This window comes from Artibeus jamaicensis, unplaced genomic scaffold (assembly GCF_021234435.1).
Source record: "Artibeus jamaicensis isolate MK-2021 breed Jamaican fruit bat unplaced genomic scaffold, CSHL_Jam_final scaffold_474, whole genome shotgun sequence".
NCBI lineage: Eukaryota > Metazoa > Chordata > Mammalia > Chiroptera > Phyllostomidae > Artibeus > Artibeus jamaicensis.
In genome coordinates, this window is record NW_026522046.1 from 39,641,875 (window position 1) to 39,659,367 (window position 17,493).

General features: G+C 45.7%; 1 protein-coding gene across 1 annotated transcript in view; it reads left to right on the plus strand.

Annotated features, from left to right (window-relative positions):
• The window catches only part of MCM3AP (minichromosome maintenance complex component 3 associated protein), a 47,036-nt gene extending 30,021 nt beyond the window's left edge, over positions 1–17,015 (plus strand). The window contains exons 20-29 of the mRNA XM_053657587.1: positions 28–165; positions 1,611–1,761; positions 7,278–7,536; positions 7,760–7,857; positions 8,915–9,305; positions 10,410–10,667; positions 11,156–11,285; positions 12,872–13,078; positions 15,322–15,472; positions 16,728–17,015. Of these exons, the coding sequence (XP_053513562.1) occupies positions 28–165; positions 1,611–1,761; positions 7,278–7,536; positions 7,760–7,857; positions 8,915–9,305; positions 10,410–10,667; positions 11,156–11,285; positions 12,872–13,078; positions 15,322–15,472; positions 16,728–16,883 (1,939 nt within the window). The 3' untranslated portion in view covers positions 16,884–17,015. The remainder of the gene's footprint in view (positions 1–27; positions 166–1,610; positions 1,762–7,277; positions 7,537–7,759; positions 7,858–8,914; positions 9,306–10,409; positions 10,668–11,155; positions 11,286–12,871; positions 13,079–15,321; positions 15,473–16,727) is intronic.
• Positions 17,016–17,493: the final 478 nt, after the last annotated feature.

A 17,493-nucleotide genomic window follows, 5' to 3' on the forward strand; every position in this document is an offset into this window, starting at 1 on the left:
TCACCTGCCGTGTTCTGTCCCTTCCAGTGATGCGGTGTGGGCCCCCTTGGACCTGCCTTCCCTCGTGGCCGAGCACCTCCCTGGTGCAAGAGAGCACGTGTTTTGGAAGCTGGTGCTGGTGCTGCCCGACTTCGGAGAAGAGCAGTCCCCAGGGAGTCCTGGCAGGTCAGGCAGGGCCTCCCTCTGGGGGCGTGATGCTGAGAAAGCAGCCTGGGGAGGAGGAGTGCCTTCTCCCGAGAGTGCTGGGCAGTGGGGCAGCACAAGGGGCAGCTGGGCTGTCAGAGCAGCGTGTTCCTCCCATGCGTGGTGGGGCGCTGGTGTGTAGTTACGCTTTGGTGCTGAGACCGGCAGTCTGTTTGTGATTTGAAGTTGAGAGTCTTGGGGAAGACGGTTTGTAATTTATCTATTTATTGTTCCATTTTTTTTCCTTAGGGAAAAAATTTGGGCATTTTTCAAAAGAAATTATTTCTTATAACCAAATTGCTTTCATACTTTTAAAGCAACTATAAAACATGTTACCTTTATTTTTTAACAGCTTTATTGGGATATAATTCACATATAAATTTCACCCATTTAAAGTGTCTGTTTCACTGGTTTTTAGTGTATTCACAGAGTTGTACAGCCATCACCATAATCTAATTCCAGAACATTTTTTCACTTAAAAAGAAACTCCATGTCTGTTAGCAGTCCATTCCTCCCTACCTCCAGCCCCTGGCAGCCACTGATCTGCCCTCTGTCTGTGCGCATTGCCAGTTCTGGACATCTGTACAAATGCAGTCACCCGGCATGTGGTGCTTATGACTGGCATCTCTCACTCAACGTGAATGTTTTCGAGGTTCATTCACGTAGTGAATGTATCAGTCCTTTTTTGTGTGTGTGGCTGAATAACATTGCATGGAATGAATATATCACATTTTATTTATCAGTTGATGGGTGTATTTTGGTTGTTTTCATTTTCATGTTGAGTGTTTATGTGGATCTATATTAGCAGTTCTCTTGGTTATATTCCCAAGAGTGGAATTGCTAGGTTATGTGGTAACTATGTTTAAGTCTTTGAATATTTGCTAAAGTGTTTTCCATAGTGGCTGTACACTTTTACATTCCTATCTGCAACGTGTGAGGATATTAGGTTCTCTGAACACATTATTCCTTTTAAGCCAGAACACATGTAGGCTAAGATAGCTGAGCAAAGATGAGAGTTTGTGGTGTTTTAAAGTGTTTAAATGGTTCATTTCTTAAAATAGCTGTCTTCTGACTTGCCAATTCTTTAGGAAATGTGTGTCCCAAGAATTCTTAAGATCTCAAGACTGAGAAATTTGATACTATAAAATATGTATATGTTTTATGGATCTTTTGTAGTGCTCAGAATCTTTTCTTAGTGCTTTATAAGAATCTCAAGTTACATCAGAATGAACCAGTCCCACAAGTGCCCTCTCCTCTCACCCGAATAAGTAACCCAGCATAGTTTCGTTCAGATCAACTCTGTCGTAGAATTTGTATCTGTGGACCTGTATCTGTGTGATATTTCTCTAACTTCTTTTCCTGAAAATCTTTATAGTTTAGATTTAGAATTGGATTCTTCTGCAAGTGTGGTTTTCTTTCATTCACAGAATTCTAGCAGATTGGTTAAAAGTCAAGTGCATGGGTGGCGATGACTCGCTCGACACATCCCGTGATGCTGGTGGGATTCAGACACTTACGCTGTTTAACTCACCCAGCAGCAAAGGCAATCAGAGAGTTTTTGTCAACGTGTGTGTAAAGGTGAGAAATAATCACTTTGTGTATTTACTTCTGTGGTTTTTTAATTTTCACTCATTCCCAGACATCACTGGAATTATAAATGCCTAGAGTGGTTTTGGAAGAATGTGGGAGACTCAGAAGCGTCACATCTTACCTCCTTGTGTCTTGATGGCATGCCACGGACCCCTGTCTGGTGTGAGACACCAGGCTATCCTCTGGGAGCACAGGGAGCCTTTTGACTGTCTCTGCTCACAGACCACTTTGAGAAGTTAGGTGAAAACTCAGAACCATCCTGACAAGCGCGTAGATGCACCTGTACTCTTCTGCACGTCGTTCAGGAGTCCTGAGCTCTGTGTCTGCCCCTGGTAATTAACCCAAGAAAGTAAGAAACAGGGCAGTCCACAGAAGTGCAGTGACTTGCATTTCACGTGGCTTGTTAACTGCTGGCGTCTTTGTTCAAATAGCTTCCTGATACATCAGATGACTTGTTTTTAATTCTCCTTGGTTTCCCCTAAACTTGGTCCTAGCTACTATATTGGTTCAATAATTTCAGGTTAGTTGTTTTTGCTTTATTTTCAGATTGTCCTCAGTTTTTCATTACAAGTTCTCATTTTTTAAAATAGTTCTCATTTTTTTAATTATTTTTATAATATTCACCTTAATTGGTTCCCTGAGAGATTTTTTTTGTTTAAATGAGAACCCATTTCCTCATTAGATTCAAACCTGCATAAATGAATTTTAGATCTCAGTGTATGTGTTCAGAAATAAAACCAGATATGTATCTTATTTGCTGGAAAATAGTAGGGCAGGGCAGAAGGTGTGGGCTTCAGCGTTGAGCAGACCTAGGGCTGATAGCTGCTTCCTGGCCAACTCTCTGAACCTGGACATGGTGCCTTCCATGGTGTGGTACCAGGGCCTCCCGAGGACTAGCTGGGCTGCACACTCCGAGGAGGGCTCGGTGAAAGTTGGCTCTCTACCTGTGGACTGACCTGAAGGTTTGCACCGCCCAGGTCTCTTCTCTTCCTAAGCAGATCCCCTTCATGGCATGCCCTGGTCACCTGCATGTGACACTCAGCCCGTGTTCCCTCTGCCCTTGGAACTTTTTCAAATTGGAGTTTGATTATAGGAGATTTGTTTCTTTTCTTTTTCCACTTTATAGTACCTCATTTAGTGGGGTCATGTTTCGATGGCTATGTAACTAACTGCTATATCCCAGAACCAGCACACGTTCTCTGAGCACATTTCTTCGTTTTTTCTGCAAAGATAGTTGCCTTATTTTCTCACTCAGATAGTCTTCTCTGTATCTCTGTTTTTATGCAAACGTGCCACCAGGTGGGCTGTATATATTCTAGCAGAGTTTTCCAAGTGCTCTGCCTCATCTTCCCTGTAAGAAGGTGCTTTGCCCTGCTCCTCTGTGGGCTAATGGGAGGTCCCAGGGTGTGGCTGCCACACACTGAGAACCCCTGGGGCTCCAAGCCGATAGGGTCTGGCTCCTCCACCTGTAACTGTTAACTTGGGTAAATTCCTCGTGTCTTTGTGCCATCTGTGGATGAATGGAAAACTGAGTTACTTATGGGAAACTGAGGCTCAGGGAACGTAAAATAGATCACCCTAGGCCATGTGGCTAGAGAATGAAGTGAATTATATAGCTAGAGTTCTTAGAACGGGACCTGACACATACCACGTACTTACTCTGGGCTGCTGTTGACAACAGCAGCAGTGTGTGTTTTTTCTTTTGGCTTAGTCTCTCGTTTGGTGGAATATATCTTCTAGTTTCTGTCAAAGGTGCACAGGGGGAGAATGTTCTGAGTCCTTGCTCATCTGAAATGTGTTTACCCTCTTTTTGTTAGGTTTGTAGAATTATGGGTTGAGAGTAGTTTTCCTTTCAGTTTTGGCTTCACTGTCACCCAGCATGCAGTGTTGCTGCTGAGACGTCTGAGGTCATTGCCGTTTCTTTCTCTGGTCTGATCTTATCTCTCTTCAGAGGCCCCCCTCCTGTCCCTTGGTTCTGAAAATCCGTTCGGGTGTGCCTGGTGTCGATTTCCTGCATTCATTGTGCTGGAGTCGAGGGTCCTTGCAGGCTGGGGGCTCTTGTTTTGCTTCTGGGATGTTTTTGCATCTTTATGACATGTATTTTCCTTCTCTTCTGCTTTTTCTTGAATTTCTATTAGACATATGTTGGATCTCATCAGGCGATCCTGTGAGCTTCTTATCCCTGCTATCCTATTGTCTGTCTTGCTTTTTTATATTGTGTTCTGGGAGATTTCCTTGACTTTATATTCCAGATCTTCTGTTGACATCTTTATTCCATATAACTCATTTCCTTTTTCTATTTTAAAATATATTTTATTGATTATGCTATTACAGTTGTCTCATTTTTTTCTCTTCTTTATTCCCCTTTGCCCTGTAACTCCCCTCTCACGAGCATTTGCCCACCCTAGTTCATGTCCATGGGTTGTACATATAAGTCCTTTGGCTTCTACATTTCCTATACTATTCTTCACCTCCCCCTGTCTATTTTGTACATGAAATTTATGCTTCTTATTCTCTGTACCTTTCCCCCATTCTTCTCTCTCCTCCTGTCTGCTGATAATCCTCCATGTGATCTCCATTTCTGTTCTTGTTCTAGGTGGTTGCTTAGTTTGTTCTTGTTTTTGTTTTTTTTAGATTGGTTGTTGATAGTTGTGAATTTGTTATCATTTTACTGTTCATATTTTTTATATTTTAAAAAATAAATCCATTTAGCATTTCATATAATAAGGGCTTGGTGATGATGAACTCCTTTAAATTGACTTTATCTGGGAAGCACTTTGTCTGCCCTTCCATTCTAAATGATGGCTTTGCTGCATAGAGTAATCTTGGATGTAGGTCCTTGCCTTTCATGACTTTGAATACTTCTTTCCAGCCCCTTCTTGCCTGTAAGTTTTCTTTTGAGAAATCAGCCATCAACCTTATGGGAACTCCTTTACTGATAACTGTCTCCTTTTCTCTTGATGCTTTTAAGATTTTCTCCTTATTTTTAATCTTGGATAGTTTAATTATGGTGCGTCTTGGTGTGTGCTTTCTTGGGTCCCATTTCTTTGGGACTCTGTGAGCTTCCTGGACTTTCTGGAAGTCTATTTCCTTTGCCAGATTGGGGAAGTTCTCTTTCATTATTTGTCCAAATAAGTTTTCAATTTCTTGCTCTTTCTCTTCTCCTTCTGGCACCCCTGTTATTCAGATGTTGAAACATTTAAAGTTGTATGGGAGGTTTGTAAGCCTCTCCTCATTTTTTTGAATTCTTGTTTTTTCATTCTGTTCTGATTGAATGTTTATTTTTTTCCTTCTGCTCCAAATCATTGATTTGAGTTCCGGTTTCCTTCCTGTCACTGTTGGTTCCTTGTACATTTTCTTTTATTTCATTTTGCATAGCCTTGACTTCTTCCTCTGTTTGTGACCATATTCAACCTTTTCTGTGAACATCCTGATTACCAGTGTTTTGAACTCTGCATCTGATAGGTCGACTATCTCTTTATCTCTTAGTTCTGTTTTTGGAGTTTTGATCTGATCTTTCATTTGGCCCATATTTTTTTTATTTACTGTTACATAGTAAGGGGTAGAATCTTAGGTATTTGCCCAGGTGGGGAAATCTACTTTGCTGCTGTTGTGGTGCTGTTTGCGGGGGAGGGGTCCCAGCGGGAGCAGTGTAGCTTTCTCGGCTCTTGGCTGACTTTGTCACCTCCCTTGCTACCCAGCAGCAAATTGGGCCCCTCTGGTGCTGATTCCTTGGCAGGTGGGTCTGTGTGCATTCTAGGACTCTGTGGGTCTCTCCAGTGAACTCTCCTGTGAGGCCAAGAGTTTCTCTTGCCAACACAACCCGCACAGGTTTTTTTTGTTGTTTTTTTTTTAATTTTAAGATTTTATTTTTTATTTCTTTAGAGGGGAAGGGAAGGAGAGAAGGAGAGAAACATCAATGTTTGGTTGCCTTTCGTGCGTCCCCTGCTGGGAAATGGCCTGCAGGGGACCGGCCTGCAACCCAGACATGTGCCCTGACTGGGAATAGAACCGCAATTGTGTGGTTCACAGGCCCGCACTCAATCCACTGAGCTACACCAGCCAGGGCCCCGCACAGGTTTTTATAATCAGAGGTTTTGAGGCTTTATTTCCCCACTCTGGAGCCCTGGGTTGCACAGTCTGTCTTGCTCCTCAGTTATTCCTCCTGGTTTATCTACACGCAAATGTGGGACCACCTGATTTGCCAGCCGCTACCTCACCCACCCCAGTCCTCTAGTTGCTGCCCTGACTGGAGTCCTCTCCACCCGGCTGCCCATCTTCTCTCCTCCTGCTGGTCTGGATGAGTGTGTCTTTAACTTTTGGATTGTCAGACTTCCAGACAGTTCGATTTTCTGGCAGTTCTGACTTATTTTTTGTTTTTGTCCTTTTTTTGTTTGTTAGAGGAGACAAAGTATATCTACCTATACCTCCATTTTGGCTGGAAGTCACTCATTTTTTCTTTACTTGATATATCATCTTGTGACTATTTTTTGGACATATAATCTTATGTCCCTGGGGAAATTAGGATGTTTTTCTAAGTTTTCTTATGTTCTGTGCATTATTTGTTGCCTTTGGGTTTCCTTTTCTCTGTAACTTTAGTCTCGTGTGCTGGAGGCTCTCCTCAGACACCTTATTGTAGGCTGTCTGCCATATACCTCAGTGGGGCCCTGAGAGGCTGGCCATAAGCTCTGTGTTTAGGGTGTGGTAGAGGGTAACTGAATGGAAGCATCCTTTTTGGGGGACCTCCAGATGTCAGGATTTGGGTGTCTGTTCTCTGGGCTATTCGGTTTCTCTGGCCAGGCCTCATCGTGTCTCCTACAGTAGCTGCTGGTGCTCTCAGTGGAAGGTAGAGGGTAGCCAGAGCCAAGCCCCCTGCACCGTGCCTGGGGATGCTCCTGTATCTGGACCTTCTCAGGATGGGACAGACCCCTGCCTAGGGTGCATGTTGCACCCTAGGTGGAAAGGCCACCTGCAGGTGGGTGTTACTAGAAGTTTCCTTAATGACCAGTAAGGCCACTGCTCTGCATGTGACTCATCCCTCTAGGCCCTGAACCTGGTCTCTGGCTCTTGGTGATACAAGGCACGGATACTCTGGGCTTTTGCAGGCTCAGCTGGCCTGGGTCCTTTCACACCATGTGTATAGCCCCTCAGGTGTAGCTTCCTCTGCTTCCCCAACCCAGTGATTGTTCTCATCTCCACACTATTTTCTAGCAATAGGTTACTGATGGCTTGCTTCCCCCCCCCCTTTTTGTCATTAAGGGCTTAACTGTTTTTATGATGGTTTAAGGGTAACTGTTAAGGTGAAAGTAACGTGTTCAAACACAATTCTAGCTGGAGGATGAATGATCTGTTGATGTGGCTCTTTCTGTTTCTGCAACTCGTGGCCTCATGGAGGGGGGCTGGCTCGAAGTGCAGCACAGTTTGCTGAGCTCCCTCTGGGGCCAATGTTCACTGCTGGTTTGTCCCTTGGTGTGTCCATCCTGATGGTCTGGGTGCTGTTCCAGGTAGCCCACGGTGCTCTCAGCGACGGTGCCCTCGATGCTGCAGAGACACAGAAGGAGCTTCTCGGAGCCAGTGGGCTCATGCTGCTGCTTGCCCCCAGATTGAAAGGCGTGGACATGGCAGAGGAGGACGTGTACTGGCTGTCCGCACTGTTGCAGCTCAAGCAGCTCCTGCAGGCCAAGCCTTTCCAGCCTGCGCTGCCACTGGTGGTCCTCGTGCCCAGCCTGGGAGGGGACACCATGGAGAAGGAAGTGGAAGATGGTTTGTGAAGACAGTCTCGTTTATGAACCAGCATGTTCAATAAATGGGTCGAGCCCCGGGTCTGAGGAAGTGCTGGCAATGCGATGTCGGGAGTCAGGAGTCAGGGGACAGCAGCCACTATGGTGACTGGGAGCAGGGCCGGGCGGGGTCTGTGAAGTGAGATGTGTTCACTCAGATGCGGGCTGAGCAGGAGACAGGTGACTTCCATCTGTTTCTTTTTAAGGTCTGATGCTACAGGACCTGGTTTCAGCTAAGCTGATTTCGGATTATACTGTTATTGAGATTCCTGATTCCATTAATGATTTGCAAGGCACAAATAAGGTAAAGTTTCGTCATTTTTAAAGGTCTAACTGCGTATTTCAGTTTTGTTTTTTTGCTCTATATTGGATTTTAGTTATATTGCTGCTTGCATTTTTAGTTGTATTTTTGAAAGGTAACCTAAAAATATAAGCAGAAATAAAAATAAAATATAAAATTTTCCTATAGTCCTGCTCTCTCTCTCTAAAAAAAATTGTTAATGTAATTTTTAGAGGTTTTATAGTTACAGATTTAAAATATGACCATTCATGCCTTACAGCTGAAGGTCAGATATATACATTATTTTTGTAGGGTGGTGGTTCTTGAAATATATAAAGAAATAATGTCATCAGAAGTTCCCTTACAAAAAAAAGAAGTCTGGCCCTTGCCAGATGGTTCAGCTGGTCGGAGCGTCATACTGTAACTGAGAGGTTGCAGGTTCGATCCCTGGTCAGGGCACTGCAAGAATCAGTCGATGAATGCATGAATAAGTGGAACAGCAAATTGATATCTCTCCCCCTCTCTCTGTCTACCACTCCTTCCTCCCTTTCTCTCTCCCTCCTCCCCCCTTCCCCTTTCTCTCTAAAAAAATCAATAAACATATCCTTGGATGAGAATTTTTTAAAAGTCTGTGCTGACAGTTAAAGTTAGGGAAAGAAGTGCCAGGAATTAAATAAGAGTAACTATAGGAAGAAGGATAACTACAGGGTGTGGAAACATCCAGGTTAGTCCTTCTAAGGACTGGAAGATGTGTTTTCCTGCCTGCGAGGTGAAGAGGATGTGCAGGGCTGGTTTCCTCCAGGCCGAGCCCTTCTAGCAGGTGACCCTGTGGCCCCACCTTGGGGTAGGGTAGGACTCAGAACCCCTCTTCTAGGATCTCTGCTGTGCAGGTCTCCAGGGCCCTAGGAGGCTGAACTCCCCTGCAGCAGAAGCTTTTGCTCCCCTTCCCAGTGTGGTCGAGCCGCTGGGGCTCTGGTGGCACCTGCTGCGGCAGCTGTGGGAGGGGCACCTTCAGGCAGCTCCTTCTGAAAAACAGCATGACCTGTTTAACCAAGTATTTTCCCGCTGTTTGGCTTCTCAGGTTTCACAGGCCGTGCAGTGGCTGGTCTCCCGCTGCCCCTCTGCCCTTGACCTTTCCTGCCAGACCCTCATTCAGTATGTGGAAGATGGGGTTAGCCGTGAGTTTAGCGGCCGGTTTTTCCATGACAGAAGAGAGAGGCGGCTGGGAGGCCTGGCCTCTCAGGAGCCTGGTGCCATCATCGAGCTGTTCAACAGTGTGCTGTACTTCCTGGCTTCTGTGGTGTCCTCAGAGCAGCTCTGTGACCTGTCCTGGCCTGTCACTGAGTTTGCTGAGGCAGGGGGCAGCCAGCTGCTTCCTCACCTTCACTGGAATGCCCCAGAGCACCTGGCCTGGCTGAAACAGGCTGTGTTGGGCTTTCAGCTTCCGCAGATGGACCTTCCGCCCCCTGGGGGTAAGTGCTGGTGCTGGCCGGGTGTGAGTGTAGAGGCTGCTGAGATCACCTCTTTTTGCTCTTGCTGTAGCGAGAGTCTGGCAGGTACTGGCCACTGGTGTGAGGTTCTTATGCCCTCCACTCTGTGCCCCCTTTCTCCATTCTGCACCCACCTGCCCCTGCCTTTGGGTTTAGGAGTCAGAATGAACTAGGGTTTTTGTAAAGTGACTGTTGGTCCTTCTCCACCAACAAAGTAGTCTGTGGGTGTCTGCTCACCCCAGAGAGAAAGGTGGTTTGCAGTATTGGGGGAGCAGTGACCCCAATGCCCTGAGTTTCTGAATGGATGGCAGGCCCTGTCCTGCCTGCACCATGGGGTGTGGGGGTGAAGAAGATGGGGATCATGCATTTCCTGTCTACACACTGCTGGGTCTGCTTGGGCCATGACACTCAGCGCTGCCTGGAAGCCAGTGTTCCTTCTTTGTGAAGCCTCTGTTGGGGCTCTGGTTGTGCCCACCAAAACCTTCAGGCTGTTCCATAGCGTTCTCCAGTCCAGCCCAGTCCCCTGGGCTGGTCATGGTTGCTGCCCCTTCCCTAGTTGATGCTGGTAAAACAGGAGGCTGTTTCCTGCTTATGTGGCACAGCATGGGGCCCTACCAGGGCCACTTTCCTTTAGGCCACATGGAACAGGCGCCCTTCTAAATTTCAGGGTTTGGCCTTCAGTAGGTCTAACAGGTGGTCGTTACTGAAAGGAACCCACAGAGAAGCAAAGTGTACTGTGCAAACCCTCCATGCTTCCCAAGAGAAATCAAGACCTCATGTATCATCCTCACCCGGGTCCTTGTTAAAGGACAGATTCCTGGGACCGTACAATCAGAGCCTCTTGTGTGGGGTTGGGGAGCCCTTAGTTGTGAGTTTTGTCTAGGGAGACTGGGTCCCTTGTTGGGACATGGGGAGAGAGAGGCTCTTTTCTGAACAGCTCTGGTGTATTGTATTTAGATTTGAGAACAGACTTTTCATCTACACAGTTACCTTCTCCTAAATTAATATGGAGCGAAGAACATTTCATGTAGATTCCCACCTGTACTTTGGCCAAACCTTGTGACTCACCAAGTGCTTTCTTTCCAGCTCCCTGGCTCCCCGTGTGCTCCATGGTCATCCAGTATACCTCCCAGATCCCCAGCTCTCGTCAGACGCAGCCTGTCCTCCAGTCCCAGGTGGAGAACCTGCTCCAAAGAACATACGGCAGGTGGAAGAGCAAGAGCCCCTCCTCTGGCTCGGGGGCCGGGCCTTCGGTTGCTGAGATCCCCTGGGACGACGTCATCGCCTTGTGCATCAACCACAAGCTGAGGGACTGGACACCCCCCAGGCTCCCTGTCACATCAGGTAGTTAGCGTGTATCCACCATGGGGCTGGGATCCTCATGAGACTGGACTGGTCCAATTTCAGCAAAGAAAGAAGTTTACTTGCTGTTTGTTCCTTTTTCTGTGGGTCATCACCCTTCCTTTCCTTGGGTCTCTCTCCTTTAAGCCAGTGACTTGAGGGGACGTGTAAACTTTGGGAAGAGCTAAGAGTTCCAGGGGAGCCAGGACTCACCTCCCTGAAACAGGCCCCCCGGGCTGGCCCTAAGTTTGAGACAATTGGGTAGATTAAGTAGTTGTACTGACCATACCACAGTCTGCGCATGAACCTGTCTGAACCTTGAATGACCTACCAACACTTGGAGCACGTTTGGCTCAAATGGGAGTCTTGTAATTATGTGACTTTAATTAGAGGGGCTAGTTCTTCTTAAATCAGTGAATATAAGCAAATATCAGGTCTTTACCTCTTGCTCTTTTGGTATTCTTTTACTTGTTTTTATTTTGTTTTCTCAGAGGCACTGAGTGAAGATGGTCAGATATATGTATATTTTTTTAAAAACCATCTGAAAATCTATGATGTTCCTTTGTCATGGGAACAAGCCAGAATGCAGACACAGAAGGAGCTCCAGCTGCATCAGGGGTGGTGAGATTTGTGTTCAGTGTGTGTTTCTTGGGTCTACGCACAGAGCAAACCACATTGTTCTTTTCCAAGGGACACAGACAGAAATTCATACCCTATACATGGAATCCAGTCTGGTGTGGGCAGATTCTGACATACCTGAAGGACATATTACTCCCATGTAATAGAAACTGTTCTTGACCCAAAAAAGCAAGCATCTCACCTCATTTATCAGATGAAACTGACCCTGAAATCATAACATAACTGGGAGAGTGCAGACAAAAGAACTGACGTCTCACAAACTTGGTTCAAATATACTAAACAAAATGTTAGCACGCGCAGTCTTGCAACACATAAAAAATTTCATAAGTAGGCTTTATCCCAGGATAAACAGTATCAAAAGAAATCTATTCATGTAATTTGGTGCCATAACAGAAAAATAAGTGATCATTTTAGTAGTTGTTGAAATGCTTTTTCTAAATTTATATCTATTCCTGCTCCTCCCAAATTTATACTCATTCTTGATCAAACTTTTTATCAAACTTCGGTAAACATTTTTTTTCCTTGATAAGGTTGTTTATCATAAAACTGCCACAAAAAAGAAAGTTGCTTCTTGGTAAAATGTTGGAAACACTGAAGTCCCAACCAGCCTGAGCTGCCCCTGATGTCACTGCTGTTTACTGTTGTCCTGGAAACCCTGCCCACAGGATACAGAGGGCATAAACACTGAAGGGGAGGAGAAACGACAGTAAAATTGTTAGTTCAAGATAATCAACAGTTGCACCTTTAGAATTCAGAGTTCAGAAAGATGATTGGATAGATCGACCTATAAGGTGCAAAAAGTCTCTTCCCAGCAGAAACAAACCTGTAACACAAACATAGACTGACCAGGAGAGGCACTGAACCCTGTTAAGGGGACTCGGAGGGTCCTAAATGTGCAAAGAAAACCTGACTGAGAGACAGGCTCCCCTTGCTAATGGGAGGGTACGGTACTATAAAGTCAGTTCCAAACTATAAAGTCAGGGCATTTCTAGTAAAACCCAAAAATAAATAATAAAATTTATCGGGTGAGAAAATGTGTAGTGATTGCTGAGAATGTTTTGAATAAGACTAACAAGGAAGGTCTGCTCTGCCTGATGTCAGAACATAATAGTAAAGTTACATTAGGCAGGTGGATCAGAATGGAAAGTCCGGACACAACCATATGTGACAAAAGTACCATGCCGAATTAGTGGGGAGAGGACAGACATTGGCATCTGTTTAGAAAAACCACTCCACTGTCTTCGTTTGTAAACATTAGTTCCAGAACGACTTAATGGCTCACTATAAGAATGAGAACCTTGCTAATAGAGGGTAATAGAGACCTGTTGATAATCCAGGGATGGGAAGTAAAACTCAGAGCAGGACTGCTTGGAGGTCCCAGCAGCCCAGGAGACTGGAAGCTCCCCTAAGGCAGAGGCTGCTCGCCCTCGCCCTGGGAGCCCTGCATCTGACCTACAGAAGCCCTGACCGTGGGGGAAGCTGGGAGCAGGAAGGGGCGGGTCTCACGCCGGAGGAATCCTTTCCTCCCTCTTTCCTGACTATAAGCATTTCAAAATATGTACTTACAGTTTGGGAACAAAGTCTTCTCATCCTTCTGCAAACAAGTATGCCACTCCATTACTTCATGTGCGCCGAAATGGGAAGAGGAATGCAGAGCGCGGCCGAGAAGGGCAGGTTCCCAGCACAGAGGACCTGATTCGCGGAGCCTCTGCCCAGGAGCTTCTGGTCCAGTGTCTGTCCAGCAGTCTGCTACTGGAGAAAGAGGAGAGCAAGAGGTGAAGCCCGTTCCCTTCTGCTCATTGTGTCCTTAAGCTTTTGCATGCTTGAAAATCATTCTTCTGGCATTTCTCCCTCTCTCGGCCTCATCTTCCTCTTTCGTCTCCACTCTTATGTTTCTGCTCTTTTTCTACGAAACTTCTCAGGAACAGTGATTCTCACTGCTCCAGTTCTCTTTTTGTCTTTCCTGTAGCCCCTCTTTGCCCTCCATGTCCACTCTGGTTGGGCTCACTGTAGCCCTCACACAGATGAACTGACCATGAACCCCAGTCCCCAGTACCATTCCACACCTTTGCTCCCTCCTCCCTGTCTCCCAGGATGCCCTTAGTCACTTGTCCCTCTGGGGGCTCCCAGGATGCCCTTAATCCCTTTCCTGCTCCTCTGGCCGTAATCCCTAGGCCACGTCTCCTGGCTCTGCCTCTTCCCTCGCCTGCCCCCGCCTCACTCTCTGGACCTTGTGTTTCTGATATCTGTACTTATTCCAGTTTCATGGATTGTTAAATAACATAAGTATTCCAGCAACTCCAGATACAGATCTCAACCCTTGGGTTTTTCTCTGAATTCTAGATTTGAATATTTTACTGCTTCTATTTTTAAATATGTTATTTATTTATTTTTAGAGAGAGGGGGAGGGAGGAAAAAAGAAAAAGAGAGATCAATGTGTGGTTACCTCTCATGCGCCCCCTACTGGGAACCGGGCCTGCAATCCAGGCATGTGCCCTGACTGGGAACTGAACTAGCGACCCTTTGCTTCACAGTCTGGCACTCCTGCTGCTTCCCGATAGCCATCTCAAAGCTAACATCCCAAATCCAGTTCCCAATTTCCTCCCAAAAATGGTCTTCTCATTGGAAAGCAGCGTCATCCTTCCAGCTGCCTAGGCTGAATGCGTTAGAATCATCCCTCCACATCTAGTCCATTTACAAATCCTATTGGCTCTATTCAAAATATATTCTGGCCCTGGCTAGTGTGGTTCAGTGGATTGAGTGCCAGCTTGTGAATCAAAGGGTCGCCGGTTCGATTCCCACTCTAGGGCACATGCCTGGGTTGTGGGCCAGGTCCCCAGTAGTGGACGTGCAAGAGGCAACCACACACTGATGTTTCTCTCCTCCTCTTCTCTCTCCTTTCCCTCTTCTATAAATAAATAAGTAAATAAATAAATTTAAATAAATAGATTAGATCATATGTATGGAATTAGACCATTTTTGCAGGGGGCCCTAGCCTAGTCTCAGCTGACCCTGGGTGAGCCTTTCAAGTGTGAGGCAGAGGTCATATTACTTCTTCGCTCACAACCTTACTGTGGCTTCTTCTCATTCTGATTCAAAGGCAAGAGCCTTATGAGGCGGGCGAGGCTTTATGTGCTCTGCTTCCTGTTTCCTTTTGACCTCTGCTCCTTCAGCACGCCGGGCGGTGTACAGTCGGGCCTCTACATTCCTTGTTCCTTTTGTCTGGGACTCCACAGCCACCCCATGGCTCACCTTGTACTCACTTCCAGTCCCTGCTCAACTGGGTACTTCTTAGGCCTCCTTGCCCAGTCTCCCAGCCCTCTGCTCCCTGTCTTTGCTTCGTCTTTCTCATCTTCAGACCACATTTCCCTTGTAATGTGTCCCGTGCTATTCCCTCTGTGTATAAACTGCTTAGACATTTTCCTTGCCTCTTTTCATTGCCGTGTCCCTGGTACCCTGAGTGGTGCCTGGTGTTTGTTGGGGGCTTGATAAACGTGTGGTGGGAGAGTGAACTGATGTGTCATTTCTAAAAGAAGATCTTTAGGTCTGTATCATTTAAGCAGTTGGACCAGTTTGTCTTTCTTGACAAGAGACGTGTATGGAGAGGACAGCTCTAGAATGTTGAGGTGGTAGGATGTTGAGTTAATTTTAAACTGTAAGCGCAATCCATACATTTAGATAATTCATCAGAAGATAAGAATTATAGACACAAAAATTTAAAATAAGCCGGAGAAAATAAAGCAAATGAGAGAATTATGAGTAATGTTAAATAATATATAAAAACAATTGATTTGGGATAAATGCCACCTTTCTCATTAAGTATGAATTGGGTTTATAAATTAAAGATATGACTTTTTTAAAAGTATGTTTCTGCTTCTCAATTGATGGCACAACTTAGTTCTATCTTTAATAAAAAGCAAAGCTTTAAATAGTTTAAAGTATTAGTTTATAGATGGATAGAGCGATAGTGAAAGTGAGTGACGTTAAATTTTTGCTTCCTGCTGCTCGAATGTTTCAGGTTTGAAGATCAGCTGCAGCAGTGGCTGTCTGAAGACTCAGGGGCATTTATGGATTCCACTTCCTTTCCCCTGTACCTTCCCCAGACGCTGGTGTCTCTGCCTCAGACTATCGAACCCGTGATTAAAACATCCACGACAACGAGTCCACCGGTGAGAAGAGAGTACACTTGGCGTTGTATTGGAATTTGACATAAAATGGCTGGGATAAAAGTAATGATTGGTTTACTGTATGATGTTATGATGAGCAACAAATTATAAGCTTAAATTAGATCTTGTCTTAAACTTAATCTGTCAGTTACAGAGGCCCAACTAATTGAGTCTCTGCTTGTGAAATGAATGAATAATGAAATTGAAACAGGCTTACGAACTGAACAGACCCATTACTGTGCTGCCGCGTAGCGAGGACTTGAGGAGGATAACCAGCGATGACGAGTCTTCTGTTCACGGAGCACACGGTGCCCAACCGTGGCATTACCCATCATCCTTTCTGGGGTTATCTTTCCCCGAGGAGGTTTAAGTTCACACAAGTCAAGGACCTCACCCAGGTGTTCAGCTGGCCAGTGGCAGAGCTGCTTTTCAAAGCCAGACCTGACTTGCTCTAAAGCTCAAGGTCTTTCTAGCCACTAGCCTTCCTTCAGTGGTAAAAGGGGCAAAACCAGAGTTTTAATTATAGCGAGTTAATGCGTGACAGGTAAAAAGTGTGCTCCTGGACTGGCTTTAGGAAGTCCTTCCATAGGGGAGAAAGCAAAGTAAGATGACATACTGTTTCTGTTTATCAGTTTGGCAGACAATTTCTCTGCTCTAAAGAAATTACTGCCCTGGCTGGGTGGCTCAGGTGGATGGAGTGTGGTCCCCATACACCAAAAAGTTGCAGGTTTGATTCCCAGTCAGGACACATATCTAGGTTGCAGGTTTGATCCCTGGTCAGGGCACCTACACGAGGCAACCAATGGGTGTTTCTCTCTCTCCCTTCCTCTCTAAAATCAATAAAAACATATCCTTGGGTGAGGGGGTAAAAAATTACTATATATGACCAAAATACCTATTTTATTCACTGTAGCATTAATTATTCTGCATAAAGTTGAAACAAAGTGAATGTTAAAGATGGGACTCTGGTTAAGCAATTGCAGTACTACGATGGAATAGTTCGTAGCCCCTGAAATGATATTTTATAAAGATGACTTGACACTGAAAGTTGTTCACAATAGTCAGCAGAGAAACACTCCGTGTGCTGCTGACGCCAGCTGTGTGTGTGTGGGCTGCAAGAGGCTGGAAGATGCACGATGGATGCTAAGAGGGGGGTTTGTTGAGCCCAGCATGCCCCTGATCTAGCGCATCTAAAGAGACTATATCTTGCTTTATGGGTATTTCAAAAGTGTCCTTGGTTTCTTTTTCATTTCCATAGAATGAAAGGGCAGGGGACCAGCACTTGTCAGCGGCAACAGGCACATCTCTGACTGAACGGCTGAAGCACCTGGAAAGGCTGATCCGAAGTTCCAGGGAAGAGGAAGTTGCCTCTGAGCTCCATCTCTCTGCACTGCTGGACATGGTGGACATTTGACCTGCGCACTTGAGAGTGGGAGGGTCTCTCCAGAAGATTTTGTTTTTATTCAAAAATAATCTTATTCTCGATGCTTGATGCACTGTCGGAAATGTGATCATTAATCATGCAAATAAAACATTGAATGTCTAAGGAGGTCTCCTCTCATTTTCAAATGATGGGCTATTTCCTCCTGTATAGATGCTTTGATATTACCTGTTTTCATGACCTCAGACTGTGACCTACCAACATGCTCTGAAGGAGTTTGCAGCTTACATTTCTGTGTCTGACAAGTCATCACTCGTTGTCTCAGCCAGGTTGCAGTCCCAGATGTGCCACACATCGGTAATGCAGGCCACCGAGTGCACATCTGGCAGAGCCAACGGCGTATGCACAAAGCTGCCTGAGGATGTGCATGGGGCATGTGCCCAGACTGGAGATGGGGACATGCGGAGATTGGCTGGAGGTGATAGTAGGATTCCTGGAGAGGAATGCAGAGGCGTAGCTGGGGAGAGTACCCAAGGACGTCCTGGAAACTGGAGGTGCTGGTGTGGTAGCGTTGTCGAGTGAGGGGATAGGCCAGACCACAGAGACCCTTGCGGCCTTACTCCAAATGGTATGGGAATCAGCT